Raw genomic sequence first — 18,717 nt, forward strand, 5'->3', positions numbered from 1 at the left:
ATATTTTAAGCTTGAAAGGTTTAACATGAAACACAGCCATTGTGTGCTGAACGAGACTTAGCTTGGACATTCTAATAAAAAAGTAAGATTTAAAAAATGTATGAGCTTTGAAAAATAATGGGACCGCCCACTTGTCTTTCATACCGACCGTATATAATAGGTACCATTACATAATACTAAAACAATAAAATTACGCAATGGTAAACAAGGTAAAACATTAAAATGAAAGTAGTATAGGTAAAATGAAAGTAGTATAGGAATGGAATTTAAAAACAAAGGAATGCATTGATAAATTACAACCATTTTTGATTGGGATAAATTGCCGTAACGATTAACAAGTTCACAAATCCTTTGGTATGTATATATATATATATATATATAATATATATATATATATATATATTATATATATATATATATATATATATATATATATATAATATATATATATATATTTATTTATATATATAATTTCATTTTGTCAAATACAAATATTTCATTTTCAAGGAAATTTATTTTGTTTGCCCTTTTCAAACTAAATAGTATAATTATTGAATAAAAGGGGGGAAAAGCATAATAACATCTATTTAGCAACTGGATGCTATCAATATCGACATATGTTTGTTTACAATGAGTTTGTTTTGTTTGTTTGTTTTTAAGGGTTTTACGGCGCTTGAAACACATTAAGGTCATATCAGCGCCGGTAAAAAGGAAGAAAATTGGATAGTAAAAACATTCTAGTTGCAAAATTAAAAGGACTTGGGGAAAAAGTAAGACATAGGTGAAATGGTTCAAATAGGGAACAGAGCACACTATCAGTGTATTTAGTTTGAGATCACCTAAAAGTCTCACTCAGACATTAGCACAAGATCCCACTAAGAGGAATACACCCAAATGTTTATAAATCATATGTTTAAAATAAAAAAATTACAGTACACAAGAGAAAGATGATTTACAAGGAAAAAAATATCATCTCCCAAAACTATATCTATACATTCGACTGTTTCCCTCCCAGCCAAGGGCTCCGGCCAGGGACAGGACAAAACTAAGAAATCTCATTCCAAGACAAAGACAGAAAGCAATTGGAAAACATATACATACAGGGGGATAGAAGAGACAGTAAGTCACTCCCTGTCCACTATGGGAGGTCGGGAACCCCACCCAGACAGTGAGTTTTAAGACGCTTGCAAAATTTAAAGATCATTTCAGTGCCAGTCAAAAAGGAGACGATAGGGGAAAAGTTGTTGATCTGAAGTTAAAAGCACTAAATATAAAATAAGACAAATGGGCATGTTTCAAATAGGGAACAGAAGATTGCATGAGCCATCTATCAATGTACATATTTTCCAGACACAAACGAAGGATACCCAACCCCAAATATTGATAAGTAGATTTATACTGACAAAATGAATGAAAATGAATCTTTGTTGTTTTTTTTTGTTTTTAAGGGTTTTACGGCACCTGTAACACATTCAAGTCATATCAGCCCCAGTAAAGAGGAAGAAAATGGGATAGTGAAAAGATTCTAGATGTACAATTAAAAGGAGTTGAGGAAAAAGTAAGACAATGGGAATTGGTTCAAATAGGGAAAAGATGTAGATTCCAAGAGCACACTATAAGGGTACTTAGTTTGTGATTACCTAAAAGTCTCACCCAGTCTCCAGCTCAAGATCCCATTAAAAGGAATACACTCAAATGTTTACATTATATATTCAAAATAACAAATATATAACAATATATAACAGTAACAGAGAGATGATTTAAAAGGAAATAATATAATCTCCCAAAACAATAACTATGCATTTGACTGTTTCCCTCCCAGCCAAGCACTACGGCCATGGGGTAGGAGGAAGAAATAGGTTCCAAACAATTTGGCCAATAAATAACTTTTGATCTCGAATAAAAAGAATTCTTGCTGTCACGTCTTCTTCTCCTATATCTCCATTTCAAAACAACATAAACTATGACAGACAAGATACAAAATAACATTTATCACTCTTCCTCCTAATTTATACTGATTTCTCTATCTTATTTTCACTTTTCTTTGACCAATGTAATACAAATTCAAAATACATACCGTACTACTATTATGACTATCATTATGGCACAATAATATCAATAAACATTTGGTATTGTCATAAGTTCATTTGAGACAGTAAATAACAACAGTTGTGATAAAAAAAAAAAACTTTTTCAAAAAGACACATTGAATAATTCTCACAATTTTCGTCCAGTGTTGATAATTTGATTAAAGTTGTTGAAACCATTTTACAGTTTATCTTGATAAATATAAATATTAAAAAAAAACAAACAAAAAAAAAACCAACAGTTTTTGGCTCTCCTATACATTTAACCATCGTGTCGAAAGAGTCTCTTGAAATTAAAACTTCAGGAAATAAGTAAGAAAATCGGGACATTCAGTTTTACCCAAAGCCTCAGAAAAAATATTAAACGAATAAAAGCATTCTTTTAAGAAACCAATATGATATGAGTAAAATGTACATTTTCTTCCCAATATTCTGATTCTTTATGTTCAAGCTTCAGTGCCTCTTACTCCACTGAACTGAAATGGTGTTGAATTAGTAACAATATTTCATATATTCAGGTAATTCATTATCAGTTAATAAATGGACGATAGAATCATTGCCATCTACACCATTTATAGACCTCAAAACTATATATCAATTCGATCTTTTTAGAAAAGTTATAAATATGATATATAAAGATTTAATGTTTTATGATGAGCCTGGTTAAATCCAACACCAGATTCTTAAATCAAATATAAAGATACTACTATAAGGCAAACAAAAATGTTAATGTGCAAATTTCATCCAACAGTAATAACACAGTAGCTACATTAAATAATTCTGTATTTATATTTTTTAAGAAAGCAACATATCAACAATTTTAGTTAACTTTTCTTGATCCTCCACTTGATGAAGAATAAAGTAATATATATAGTATAGTTCCATGACATAAAGTATTAATAAATTAATAATTGTCAATGAACATAAATAGCATACTTGTTAAAATGTTTCGTATCACATAATACTTAATGTTATCACAATCTAAAGCAAGGCAGCTAAACAAGTTAAGACAGAAATTATTCTGCAATATAAATATGAACAAATCACCACCTGAAATAAATATAATAAAAACACAAAACATTGTTTAAGATATCACATAGAATAAAACGGTAAATGAAAGATTATAAAATATCATGTAAATTATAATTAAGTAATCAAATAAAATAGCTTATGTTTAAAAGTGTTTAAAAATTACGTAGCATGGCAATAAATTCATAAAAAATTCCATCAACATCGCTTAACAATTTTCTGACACTGGAATGTTTTCTTACTTTTGATTTGTTTCCCATCACAGAATGAAAGATTATCAACAATAAAATAAATTATTTGTGACCCATCGCCTCAAAACAGTATTATATCGGGTTGAACTAGAAGCTGAAAATTGAATTTACAGCCAAAAATATGAGACGAGTTAAATTAGTTTTATTGAGGAAAAATAATATCATTTTCTAAAAATAAAAAACAAAAAAACAAAAAAAAAACAAACAATAACAAAAAAAAATCCCATTAAAAGTCCTATTTCTGATCACTTTAAATTTAAATTCACTTTTCGACATCTGATTAAATCTGAATTAATACTAGATTCAGTCAGTTAAAGACATTTAATAGTAAATGAACAACCACCTCCTTTGTTTTCACTTTTTTTTTTCCTTGTGTTTTCCTTTCTAGTTTGTCTGTTTCATATCTATATTTTTTTCAGATTTCTATCTTACACAAATGCCTGCTTCCAAATTCATGTCAAAAGTAGACTTAACAACAATAAATTCATGACTGAAGGATAAATCATTGTGATTTACATTCTTTTCAAGCATTAAAAATACATGTCCTCAGTCTCAATTTGGTATTATTTATCAGGGTGAACCGATCAGAAAAACAAAAAGTTTGTGTACGGCTATGTGGTCTAGAGGTAAGACACTTCCTTCGGATCATAAGATCCAGGGTTTGAGTCCTGCTGGGCTGAGTTCCTGGAAAAGGCTCCTTACTCACACTCTCTCACTGTACTCAGATGTAAAATGAGTACTTGACCGTTAACAGCATAATCTTTGTCAGCAAAAAATTGTAATATCGCTTAACAGGCGTCCTGTCTCATCCTACATGTTAAATGTTGCTGTTTGATAGGGACCCCTTGTAAAGCATATGAGCATGTTTAAAAGATATTGTGCTATAAAAATGCTCCAGTTTAAAGTCAAAATAATAGAAATATATGACTTGAATTCTTTTGCAGGTTAACGCCCAAGATCATCTTGAGATACAGAGGAAAAATTCATGATAATCTAGACAAAAAATACAATCAACTTTTCTCATTTACTGAAAAAAGCAACAACTTGAGTCACTATATAGCACAATATTTACTAGATGTGCTCAAAGTCAAAGCCATTAGCCCATTACAAAGGGTCCCTAGCCAACAGCAACAATTAACATGTAGGACGAGACATGACGTCTGTTAGGCAATATTACAATTTTTTTTCAACAGTGACAACGCCAGGTACTCCTGCTTACTGTGAGAGAGTCTTTTCCATGGACGCAACCATGTGTCGCTCAGAGTGGTACTCGAACTCTAGATCTTCCAGTCCAAAGGTGAGTGTCATAATGCAAGACCACATAGCAGCATAAGGAGTTGGGATAAAAATAAAATTTTTAAAAATTAGAAAATAATGCTGTATAATAAAATGTGAAATAAAGATAAAGAGAGTAAATCTGACTCATGAATAAGGGAACAACACAGTTATTCATGAGTCAGATTTGCTCCCTTTATCTCACATTTTATTGACTCATTTAGGCACTTCTAGTTATTGGTATTAAAATCTGATTATCTCAAAAGATGTCAATTATATTGAGAGTTTTCCTGGTCCATCACTCTTTGAGAACATTGTCGTATAATTATACTTATCTAGGACTGTTAATCTTTAACCTCATCATTGACCACTTTTACTCTAGCTTCTGAGACACGAGGTGTTGACATGTTGCCAAAGCCATAGTCGTTGCTGGCATCACTGTTTGTATTTTCTGTGAAATTGGAGGAAGGCCGCGTTGATACAACACTACACAACTGGGCATCACTGGGTGTTCGTGGGAAAAATAGGATTTTGCCAAAGTCAGTCAAACTCCTCACCTGAAAATGAATTTTGTGGATCTCATCATAACAATCATTTCTTTTGCTAAATCTATTATTAATGGATCTATATTTTGATGTGACATTTCTAAATTAAAAAGAAAAAAATATCCATACCATGGCGTGTTAGGAGGATTCTCTCTATTCTGGGTAACATAAAATATTCAATTTTACAGGAAATTTTTTTTTTTTTAAATAGATTATTACTGTAGTTTTATGTAATGAAAACTCCAAATTGTTCAAGACCTGTAGCCTTTTGGTAAGAGGTTACCGTGACTCTTTACTGATTGGTCAACAAATATCATTCAACAAACAGCAGTATGCATAAGTTTTTAAAATACACACATTCACACAAACAATATCATGACTTCCCACAAGTTTCTTCACTGTTATGACTAATTAAAATATTCCAGTGCAATTGAATACCCATTGTAAGTGTTAGGTAGCAATTAATAATGAAAATAATGCTGAAAACTTATATAGCGCTATAACTCCGAGACACCAGACTCTATGCTCTTAAATTACAAATTACTTTGGCTGAAACATAATCACAAGCACACACACACAACACAAACCAACCTATCATGCTTCTCATACCATCTACTAAAATCGAAACATATATGTTTTAAGCGAACGTTTAAAAATAGACAAAGATTCTTTTTCACGAATACTCTGTGGTAAGGCATTCCAAATAGAGGGTCCGAAATGAGAAAAGGATCTCATTCCAGCATTTTTCCGAATTCGACAACTAGTTTTGTGGAATCACTGGCCGAACGTAAGGGGCGTGGTTTTGAATATCTTTCAATTAGTTCCGAAAGGTAGGAAGGGGCAGTACCTTCAAGACAACGATACACTAAAACACATGCTTTGAATTTAATCCTTTTCTCAACAGGCAGCCAATGCAGGTCATGAAGTAGAGGTCGGGCAGAGTCGCGCCTACGCTTCATGAATACTAGTCTGGCAGCGCTGTTTTGGACAATCTGAAGACGTCTCAGATTGTATTGCGAAACGCCAAACAACAGAGCATTACAATAATCCCATTTCGATAGTACGAGTGACACAACCAGGTGCTTGGTCACATACTCAGATATGAACCGTCTAATGGAAGCAATCTTTTTTAGTTGGAAAAAGAGAGATCTAACCAAATTATTAACCTGACGCTCCATCGACAGTCCAGAGTCTAAGAATGTGCCAAGAATTTTCACTTTGTCAACAATTTGAATGGAGGCATCCCCCAACTTCAAAACTGTTTCACTTTTCCACTTCCTGTTCCCCACATACAGCACCTCCGTCTTATCATCATTCAGTTTCAGTCTGTTCTCATTCATCCATTTCTTAACACTTTGGATACAATTTTTACTATTGGCTGATACTTCTTGTAAATTTCTCGTATTGCAAACGCAGTACAATTGCGTATCATCAGCTTATTGATGGTAAGACAGACTGAAACTTCATGATTTTAGACAGAGGGCCAACGTACAGAACAAAAAGAACGGGTCCAAGTACTGAACCCTGGGGAACCCCACAATCAAGAAAGATTTCCTCAGATCTATATTCATCCACCGTAATAATCTATTTATGATTAAACAAATATGACATAAACCAATCAAGCGCTGCACCAGACACACCATAAGTAATTTCAAGACGTTTGAGAAGAAGATTGTGATCAATAGTATCAAAAGCAGACGATAGGTCAAGCAAATTCAGCAAAGAACATGAACCATTGTCTATAACAGAGAGGAGATCATTAACAACCCTAACAAGTGCTGTTTCCGTCAAATGATGTTGCCTATAAGCAGACTGTCTTTTCTTAAAGACAACTATTTTTAAGATGAGACAGTAATTGTTTCAAAACAAGCTTTTCTAAGATCTTAGAGAGAAAAGGAAGATTAGAGACAGGGCGATAGTTTTTTAAGTTCTCTTTATCGAGATCAGGTTTTTTCAAAAGGGATTTGACATGAGCAACTTTGTAATCGTCTGGTACAGCACCAAACTGCAACGAATTATTAACAATACATGTAAATGGTGTTAAAATTACATCAATGCACTTTTTTAGAATGGTAGTATTTACGGGGTCTAAATCACAACTTTTAGTTGGAGACGACATAATGCAATCACATAAGTCAGCTTCAGTAATCTTTGAAAAATGTGTTAATGAATCACCATGAAACTTGTCAAATGTTGTATGAATCGATTCAGATGAGAGTTCTTTCCTGATGGTATCCGTTTTTTCTTTAAAATATTGACCAAAGCGAGTTGGTAGATCTGCACGATCGATTAAAGATGGGAGAGCTGATTGCGTCTGTTGTCCTAGCAGTTCCTTGGTCAAGGCAAAGAATTGTCTCGAACTTGCCACGTTTTTGAGGCTGTCTTCATAGAATTTCTTTTTGGCCCTGAAATTGACGGCTTTCGCATCATTTCTAGCCACGATGTACCGCTTCTTATCGACAGCATCTCTGGACTTGAGCCATTTTCTTTCTGCCCGCCTCCTGGCTAATCCATTCAATTTTATTTCGGTATTATACCAGGGTGCTTGACATCTCATTCTTACTGCCCTAGTTTTTAAGGGAGCATGCTTGTCCACCGTACCAACAATTGACTCGTGGAGACCATTTGCATCATATTTATTTTTAACGTTATGGTCAAGGTCTTGTTTAAAAATGTTCATGTTTATATTCTTCATATTACGAGATGTTATCATCTTTTTTACTTCGTGCTTCATTGGAAATAAAACGCAAAACACAATTAAATGATGGTCAGAGATTAATTTATCAATATTTGAGACAGGTGAAGAGAGAGAATGTTCAATGTCTGTAATGACATGATCTATTGTGTGGCCATGTTTGTTTGTAGGACCGCTTACACGTTGAATATAGTTGTTTGTGTCAATAATAATATTGTGAATATAAGACATCCAGATTTTTTAAAAAAATAATTGAATGAATTATGACATATTGGAATCGTTATGTTCCTTTTTTGATGTCTTCATTCAGCATTACATCTAACTTTTTCATATTAACTATAATAACTTACAATACAGATGCACACAACAATGCCTAAAATGGCACCAGCTAGAACGTCACTCCAGTGGTGTTTATAATCTGAAATGCGGCTCAGGCAGCAATAGAAGCCCAGACAGAGAAACACAACTTGTAATGTCGGCTTAAGCAATGGGGCACGGGATGAGTAAAATCTGGTCTGTAAATATAACTGTTGAGAGAGAGGGAGAGAGGACAAAATGAACAAGATTAGTGACAGTGAAAACAATGTACAGTACATGCTAGATTCTAGCAAGCCAAATTCCAACACACTCTGCAATACGAATTGCAGGAGCTAGGTGACTGAATTTTATCTATATAATATGGCATTACCTCCAATGAGCATCAGGTTACGGCACACTTGGTTTCTAACACACTTTTTGGCTTCTCCCAAGAGCATGTATTTTCTTTCATTAATGTAGAAAAGAAAAAAAAAATCTGGGTTCAAACAAAAAATTAGTCAGTTGTTTTTACTGTCCATGTAAGATTTTAAAAACTTAAGATTAATAGTATAGACCCAGTGTTTAGTTCAATGTAATCTAGCACAGAACTTTCTTCATAAACAACACAAAGGCAAGGTTTGAAAAAGAAATTCTCAATATATATCACAACTACTCTAATGGAGCTATTCAGGATATTTCATAGCTAAATTTATTCACTAAAATAGACCATTATAATTATATGTATCTTTCTATATTCCCGTAAAAACTTTAAAGTTAAAGGACCAATATAGGTACCATGAGATAAGGAATGAGTGAGGCAGAGTAGTTACAGATGCTGGACATGTGCATCGCTCGGTTATACTAAAAACTGACAAAAACTATCCTCCACTGCCCATAGTACACCACTCACGTCAACTTCATGTTTCAATCTTGATTTCAGTTTTGCTTAATAAACTATCATTTTTAATTAAGAAATACCAAAATTTGCACAACAGAAGAAAAGGAAGTTATTATTTATGAAATAATTCCATTGGAAAAAAAAACCCAAATCAGTGAATGATTCCAGCAAAAACAAAGAGAATTGCACACTCTGTGTGGAGTTCATGGCTTCAATTTTAAGAAAAGGCTGGACGAGTATTACTTTATTGTCCCTAGAAAGTAACTACAGTGGTCTCCAATTATAAGCACTGCCCTCGGGAATCAAGCAGCCGGATCGTGCTTATATGCGGATTCTAATTTACTAACGAAATCTATGTTAAATGCTCACATCACAGTAAAAATCACTTTTTCCTCTGAGTTTCTAGACGTTTACATCATGGTATACACTGGGTGGAAAGCTTGAAACTGCCATTGACCCATGGAAAAAGTCATTTTAGCCTTTCGTTTTAATTTTAATCAATTATTTTTTTTTTGGTTTAACAAATTTTTTCTTTTCTGCCACAATATGTGACACCATTATGCTGTAGGAGATGGACGAGGGGAAAAGAAGCTTGAGATTGTTGCTTGTTTCAGTCTTGATTGGATACACCTGTTTATGTCATCCTTTATTTTTGTGAACTGGTCCCGACTCTGATCTCAGCTATTAAGTTCATTAAAGATAAAATTTGATGATTTTAATAACCTGTTGAGCATCTGAAATTGTTGGTGCAGAGTGCAAGAATATAGCAAAAATAGACTTGTCAACAGACGCAAGCGTGAAATCAAGAAATTCACAGACCTTGTCTTCATACCTCACAATGTAAGCACACTTAACACCTCTGTAAACAAAAATATGGTCATCAAATTGACTGTCTTGATCGATGATGAATTATGACCATATCTGGTGACAGTCTGAGCCCTCCCTCCCCTTACTCAACTTCCAGCACTGTGCCAACATCATCACAAGTGAATATTGTGCCCATCCATACCCCCCCCCCCCTCTCCCCTCCATGCTGTTCAAATAAGCTACAAAGCCTGCCTATTGTTATCTCTTTTTCTGACAGATATGCATTGCCCGTTTCAAGGTGTCAATTGATTTGTGCAAGGGAAGTAATGATGGATTAGTGAAGTGTGAACCATATGTTACTTGCAGAGCATTTCGATGATTACTGTTAACCGTATTTGTCAATCATTTGTATTAAAATCAAATTATGGTTTATTTATTTTTAATTATTTCTTTCTTTTCTTTTCCTTTTATAATTTAAAGTATTGGCCAGAAAATTGAGCATACCTATAAGCGGAGTACTTCTTGGTGAGCGTGCTTAGAGAAGGGTAAATATATATAGAAAAAATTCTGTTTCGTCCTATGAGCGAGCTTATAGCCTGAGTGTTTATAAACGGAGACCAATGTAATTCATTTCAATTTGGTCAACCATATTTTTTTTTACAAGTATTTATTGATTAAATTGCCAGATGTTGGCTGGGTAGTCTAATAATCTCTAATAACTACTCTAATCAAACTGCAGACAATGGGGTAGGGGAGTGTCATGAAACAAAAATCGATAAGAGTTAGATTTCCAGAATTCAGACTGCTTTTTAATGTGAGACAGAAATGATAATAATTCTTATCCAAAACTACATATTCATGGATAATGGATGGAAATAAAAATCATCCACAGATAACAAATGGATAAATTTTGTAGTAAACACGAATAAATAGGTTCTATCTAGAGTAATCGTACAAACTTCGCACAGCTGATCGTGACTTTCGATTCACACACTTTTTGGTGATCTAAATTTTCGGAAATTTTTTTCAATACCTTAAATACGTGAGTTACGCAATTACAGTTTATTAAAGTGAGTATCAACTTTCCTTCTTCCCTGGGATGATGCATGCAGATACAAGGAGGAAGGGTTTTTTAACTTTTTCCGTGCCATCTGCTTAATAATTAGTATTTAAATATCTTATTTATAAAGTACACAATGTGGTAGAAAGGTGCCATTGGCCTAATTTTTGTGATTTCGACTGAAAGCAGGTGTGCGGAACAATGAACGCGATCGCTCCTGTTGCACATCGAATTGCACACCTTTGACGAGATGAATTATATGTTTTGCAATTCTTCCTTTTCATTAATTCACACAACATTTGTCAGCACAATCTAGATTTCTGGATTAATATATATATAACATAGATTGAGATGTTATATAGTCCAATATCCACTAAACATGCTCAAAGTGCTTTACAAGGGGTCCCAGTCCAACAGCCACATTTAACATTTAGGACAAGACATGTCTATCGGGACACCAACATTACAGTACATGCTGAGTGGAGAACGACACAGGGAGGTGATCTCACTGAAGGAGGACAAGAAGCAAAAAGATGAGAGAGAGAAGGTGGTGAAGAAAATGGCAAGAGCAGATAAGTCAAGACAGATGAAAAAGAGGAAAGAACAGATGCGACAGCAATGACAGAAGGCTAAAGAAGAACAGCAGCAGAAAGCTACAGCGCCAGCGCCGAGAAAAAAAGAATCAGGCTTTGTTGCAGCAGTTGGAAAGGCAGAAAGGCACGAAGAGAAAGCATAATGAGAGTAAAGATGACCAAAATCCACGAATGGAAAAAGAAATGGAACGGGTGATGAGAGAGGCTGATGAGGATGACGTTGAGATGGCGGAGGAGGTCCGTGAATAGGATGTCGGGAAAAAAAAAGGAGCGCAACTGGAGGTGGCTTGTGAAATTTGTGATTTGTGGTGGCACACACGCTGCACCAACTCAGCAGCTGGACTGAGTGCAGATCATTTGGAACATTTCTTTGTGTATGATGAGTGCAGCCCGAATCAATGATTTCAGGGAGACTTACAGAGAATGAATGTGTATGAATCTGAGTATGCAGTGTGTGTGTGTGTGTGAGAGAGAGAGAGAGAGAGAGAGAGAAGAGAGAGAGAGAGAGAGAGAGAGAGAGAGAGAGAGAGAGAGAGAGAGAGAGAGAGATGGCTTTAAAATCATTTAAGAATTTTTTCATTGCAAATGTCTGGTGTGGGTGTGTGTGTCTGTGTGTGTTTGTGTGTGTGCGCGTTTTTAAAATACTTCCTTTGATAAAATAGCTAAGTGTCATTCAAATGGATCTAGATAAAATATATCAAACAACATATGTTAAAGAGTAGAGTTATAAGTTTGAATGACTGGTGTGCGAACCGATGAAAAAGTGTGTGAAGCAATGAACACAAGGGTATTTTTGGGGGAAGAAAAAAACTGTAATGTGACTAGTTATAAATAATGCTAGTAGAAAGTAATCGCATTCAGAATAAAGACTATTTAATGGGCTTCAATACAGTATGTGCAGATTTGTCCCTTCCCCGTGGAACTCCTGTCTACTGTCATTGTCTGCAGATCGGGATTTGGCCCAATATGTCGCGAGTCGTGCGAAGGTTGTACGATTACTCTATAGGATCACAACAAAATAAACTATAGGCTACGGTATATTGATTATGATAAAGATCATGTGAAAGCTTAGCAGCTTATGTAAAAATTATTAAATCTCCCAGATTTAAATTCTCAAAATTAACTCCTTGAAGAAAAATGAGTTCAGAGAAATGTGGCACTTTTATCTTTAAAATCTTGTTCATTCTTTACTGCTATAGTATGCTTCGTAAAAATTCTAACAATAAAATTCTCTGTTTCAGCAGGAAGGCTCTCAAACTTGTTGCAGCAAAATATTTTTTCGAATTAGACAATTAGCAGCTGCCTTTCAATTTATATACATGCAAGTAGGTAATAAGATAACCCTTTGATGATGCAGGAAGTATCAATAGCATCACATTTATTTCATTTAGGACTTAAAGTGACTAGCAGATGGAATGTAATAAGACTTTCAGCTAGTTTCATTGTGAGTCTTCATATTATTCATTTATAAATGAATGGAAGTTTAAACAATTATAGACGTTGATAAAACATCATACGTTAATTTGTACAATCCCGAAAGATCTTATTCATCTTCCACCTGTTTGTTAAAACTCAAGATGATGACAATGATGATGATGTCGATGAGGGTGATGCTTTCAAGAACATGTGAACACTCACAATTGCATACAGCATACAATACATCGAGTAAGATGAATGGCCAGAGGGAAAAGACAGTCTGGTGGAAAGTTAAAAATGTTAAAAATATAATATATCAAAAGGATATTTTCATAAACTCAGAATTTAGAAGTGAATCTAGACATTTATTGTTATACATCCTCATTATTCTTCTATTTATTAGTTCTTTTTCATCTGCTATATAAAAATGCTCATGTTTATTTATCTATTTTTTTTTTCTTCTTCTCATTAGCTTTATTATTATTATTATTATTATTACTTATTATTATCATTATTCCAATTTTAAAAAAGAATAAATAAAGAGAGAGAGAGAGAGAGAGAGAGAGAGAGAGAGAGAGAGAGAGAGAGAGAGAGAGAGAGAGAGAGAGAGAGAGAGAGAGAGAGAAATATAAAGTGGCTTAAATACAGAAATGAAAAGAAAAGAAAACCAAAACTAAACTCCCTCCTCCCCTCCCCTCCCCTCAAGAAATAATCCATCAAAAGTGTCATAACGAGGTATTTAATGCTCTTAAGTAGACCATATGTAGATGGAATCTTGTTCAAGTTCTCTGATCATTGTATCTAAACCAGTATTGTTTATTATTTACATATGGCTTTTCTAGCTAATGTAATATAATCTGTTTCCCTGATTGTTAAAATTCCAAACTTGCACCAATGAATGTTTGACTGAACACTTGAGTTTACACCCCATCCCCAGACTACACTAAATTGAGCCTGCAAAATGGAATGCACTATGCAGTATATCAGCTTGGCATACCTTGCTTCTTTCAACATGGCATCATCTGTAGACCTACAAACATCATCTGTGATGAAACCTTTGGAACAGTTTATAGTTGCAAAATCCGGATTACACAAAGTGAGAAAATGAGGACGTAATCTTCCAACAGAATATTTTCCAATGTCGGTCAAAAACTGGTTTACTGCCATTCCAAAAATAAAAACTGCAATATTATTGTAAGCAGACATCATCCAGGACATTTTATGCAAGAACATTTGAGGCTGAGTGAACAAACACAGTTGTTGATCTTTCCTAAATAGAGCCTCAACTAATATTATCTGTGGATAAATGAATAAAATAAGCTTGAGCAGAACATATGAGGAAATCTAACACCCTTGATGAACATAAAGATAAGTCACTTATTGAAATATAGTATTAGAATTGTTTAGAATTGAACAAAAATTGTGACCCTACACCTCAAAACGGTGTTATGTTGGGATGATTATGATGCTGAAAAATGAATTTTTAACCAGAAATATCAGCCTTGGGTTGTGTTTATATGGTTTTTTTTTTTTGAGGAGAATGAATATGATATTTCAGGGTACCAATACCAATAATTCAAATTTTTGACCAGTTTAGCATTAAAAATAAAATTTTGCTTTATAGCATACGGTTATTCTCAACATAAACTGTTTTGAGACGATGGGTCACAATTGGTTAAAATCAGCATATTTATCAAGTCTGACAATCAATTCTTATTCTATCAAAGGTCTCATCACATGGAAAACATTATTAGCGTTACAAATGTAATTTTCTTTTTCAAAGTTGACATTAATTTTCCTATTCAAATGTAGAAAAAAAAAACATACGATCAGTGGTTCCAGAAAAAAAAAAGAAAAAGTTAAACCCATTTGTTAGGTGTTTTGGAAAGCATCTTGTTGAGGTCCTCTGTGAAAGAAATTTATGAGAAGAAGAAGAGTTGTGAAGACTCTTGAGGTCACAAGAAAAAAAATTCACACTGTCTACGCCAGGATTTGAGCCTGCGATCTACCATTACAAAGGCAAGAATCTTACCATTATATCATTAGCACATCTTAGTAGTTTTGGTTTGTAAATATGGTAAAAACTCTGATGACAACTTTTGCCACCCCTCCCCCAGGTATGTTATTTACGTATAATAATCGATTGGTAAAAAAAAATTACTCAAAGCCTATTACTGAATCCTAAACAAATTAATTATACATTCCAATTAAAAAATAAAAAGGTCCCAGAAAAAAGAATTTACTTTGTAAGTCTTACCATGACAGCAGGCAATAGGGCGCCAACAAGTGCAGCAGTGGTAGATGTTACAGTGTCAGATAACACTGGGTGTTTTATACTTTCATCATCACAAAAAAACCCTCTGTGATATGGGGTTACTCCATATTTCATGGATAAAAGCCCTGCAGCAACTGAAATAAATTGTATTGAAGAAAATCTAGTTAAATTTAATAATCTAAATATAAAAACTATCCGTTATATCCAGACTCAACCATCCCTTCAGAATGATAGTTAATTTTAATATGAACAATTTTAAAAACCAAAAGACCTATAGCATTTATATAGTGCAGTATCCACAAAACAAGCTCAAAGCACAACATGTAAGACGAGACATGATGCCGATTTGAAGATATTACAATCCGAGACATTACAAGTGTCGTAAGTAAATTTTCACATCTTGTTCACCATAAGAATAAAAACAATAAATAATAACAATCCCCATCAAAGTGAATAGTAGTATGCCCTGGGAATATGTCTCCACTGAAGCGGGCAGGTTTGGGAATGGATCTTAGTGTACAAGATAAACTAAGTTAACAATTAATTTTAATATTCAATGTCGAGTCAAATGCTGAAAAGAGACAGAATGAATACAAACAGGGGTCTTAATTCATAGTATATGCAACATCACAAAGACACAGAGGAAAAAGTAACACACAGAACTGAATGAATTCACAGTGCTTCAAAACAGGAAAACAGTTCAAGACAACTACTTAACACATCAAACCTGAACACAGCTATGTGGTATTGTGGTAAGACACTCCCTTTTGGACCGGATCATCCAAGATTCGATTCCTGCTTTGAGCGGCGCATAGTTAAGTCCAAGGAAAAGGCTCTTTGCTCACATTCTCTCACCATACTCAGGTGCAAAACGAGTACCTGTCCGTTAACAGTGTTGTCTGTGTAAAAATTTAACAGGCATCAATTCTCGTCCTCCATATTAAGTGTTGCTGTTGGCTAGGGACCACTAATAAAAAGCTTTGAGCATGTTTAGTGGAGATTGTAAAATGCAGATTACTGATTACACAATAATTAAGTTCCCAACATGAGCTTGTTTAAGAGCTTTTGGGATCCATTGCAGAATGAAGTTGGTGTTCATCTAATTCCATTAGATCACATCTGCTTCAAATCATTTTAATGCCATATAAGAGAACTTCACAATGGAAAGTCTTTAAAATTGTTATAAATTAAAACTTCTGATGACAAATATGCTATCTCTAGAATAAACGGAAAGATCTTCTTCATTTGACACATTGATTACATTAACCTTGGCGTCCACTAAGACAAAATAGATGACTTTGAGGGTACATAATCAACAGTTGATTATCAACTGTACAATAACTGGAAAAAATCTCTATGTTGACTTAATGAGTGTATGACATTAGAGCCCCGGGGCCAGTGGAGCTGGAGTTTATTCCGGTTCTGTTATGATGATAGTTAAGCCTTTGGATAAGATGCGAGTCTATTGCCTAGTTTTCCAGCATACAATCACTGATGGGTGAATGGGTATTCAGAAAATCACGACAGCTATATATATATATATATATATATATATATATATATATATATATATATATATATATATATATATATATATATATATATATATATACATATAGAATATCTAGATATAACCATAGCTATATATATATATATATATATATATATATATATATATATATATATATATATATATATATATATATATATATATATAATAATATACAATAAACATATAGGACTATAGAGTATAATATATATATATATATATATATATATATATATTATATATATATATATATATATATATATATATATATATATATATGTCCCTTTATGTCCCTTTGTTTGATTGTAACGTGAGTATGCTGAGCTATTACTATTGAGATGCTACCTTCAATTTCTATTCTACAAAAGAAAAACAACGAATGGCAGAGACTTAACAGTCAGCTCCGCGTCAAGAATGATGTGCCTACCAAGTAAAATGCAGAGCAGATCTATAGCCAGTCGAAAAAGAAATGCCTTTCTGCCTCTTGAAAAGCACAACATTGTAAGTTGTGATGAGAGAGGCATTTGTTTTCTACTCAAACTTAAAACTAAAGCACTGTCGTCTAGGTCTAGCCTTCTATTATTCCTTCCTCGATTTCCTAGTAATGCTTGGGCCAGTGATTTGTGACACACAGTGACAGGCAGGGTTGCCAGATTAATTTCAGGCATTCTGCCAACTGGATTTTAAAAATCTGCCAAATACCACAAAAATCTGCCAAACCGTACTATTTATAGTACCTCCTTTGAAAACTCATCAGTTTTGTTAAACAAAAAATTCTCAAGGCCGATGTCATACTTTTTTTTTCATTTCCCAAGTTAAAAAAAAATCACTAATACATAAAAATTGCCATGGAAAACGTGTAGTAGACCTATACATTCATCACTAGGCCTCGGAAAATAAAATCTGCCAAATATCTGCCAAACTGCCAAACCGATTTTTCTCTGCCAGACGACTTCAAATTCTGCCAAAAAAAAAGGATATTTGGCAGAAAATCTGCCAAATTGGCAACCCTGGTGACAGGTCCCTGGTGGTGTGACACATAAACAAATTGTTGACATGCCAGGGGTCAAGTCGAGAGTGAAGTACGACTTCACGAGAGTAATATTAATATAATGCATACGTTCACATAACGTGTGGCCACTTTCCCGAATTTTAAAAGAAAAATAGAGAGAGAAAGGAAGGTGCTCTCAAGTTGTTTCGGTTTAAGAAGAAATGAAGTCACGTCACTCAAATCTTTGTGATTATCCCCAGACACCTGTCTGTGGATAATGAAAATTCGTTATCCCCAGACACCTGTCTGGGGATAACCAAATTTCGTTATCCCCAGACCAAGGAGTTCCTTGCCCCAGACACATTTGAAACTCCGCTCTTTTAAACAATTATCCTCATTCCAGAATATGGAATGTTTCCGAATGCACATAGAAATAAGGAAAGTTAATAAAATATCTATAAAAACATAAAATTAACCAACATTAAATCAGTTGTTACTACATATACACAATATGCGTCGACTTCGAAGTGGGTGTCATGGCCGAATGGTTTAGTCATCTGCCCTGGAAGTTTTACCAGAATCGAAGAGTATTACTTTTTTGGTAAAAAAAAGTACCCCCCCCCCCTTCCTGTTATTGATTTATTACGAAACACAGAGTCCCAGGTTCACTCCACACTGTTGCCAACTTTCCATAACTTTGGCGGATATTGTCGGGTTTCGTAAAAAAAGTAATTGCGTTTTTACGAAACTCGCCGAAACCCATAGTCTCAGGTTTACTCCCCACTGGTGAACACTTCCCTGAGTCCCAGGTTCACTCCTCACTGTTGCCTACTTCCCATAGCTTTGTCGGATATTGTCGGGTTACATACATCAGCAATGCCCCCTGGTACTGCTTTTTTACGAAACCCGCCCAAACCTATAGTCTCAGGTTCACTCCCCATTGGTGTAT

The 18,717-nt window shown here is 34.2% G+C and overlaps 1 protein-coding gene across 1 annotated transcript; it reads right to left on the minus strand.

Annotated features, from left to right (window-relative positions):
- Nucleotides 1-486: 486 nt before the first annotated feature.
- Nucleotides 487-17,403, minus strand: LOC144975026 (phospholipid phosphatase 1-like). The gene is made up of 6 exons (XM_078918673.1): nucleotides 17,205-17,403; nucleotides 15,211-15,362; nucleotides 13,951-14,249; nucleotides 13,176-13,233; nucleotides 8,233-8,409; nucleotides 487-5,199 (listed from the first exon to the last, which is right to left on the minus strand). Exons 1-6 carry the CDS (start codon nucleotides 17,299-17,301, stop codon nucleotides 4,987-4,989), a joined length of 996 nt encoding a protein of 331 aa, XP_078774799.1. The 5' UTR covers nucleotides 17,302-17,403; the 3' UTR covers nucleotides 487-4,986.
- Between the last annotated feature and the right edge of the window lie 1,314 nt (nucleotides 17,404-18,717).

This window comes from Berghia stephanieae, chromosome 1 (assembly GCF_034508935.2).
Source record: "Berghia stephanieae isolate SIO BIC M18660-M18661 chromosome 1, UCSD_Bste_1.3, whole genome shotgun sequence".
Classification (NCBI taxonomy): domain Eukaryota; kingdom Metazoa; phylum Mollusca; class Gastropoda; order Nudibranchia; family Aeolidiidae; genus Berghia; species Berghia stephanieae.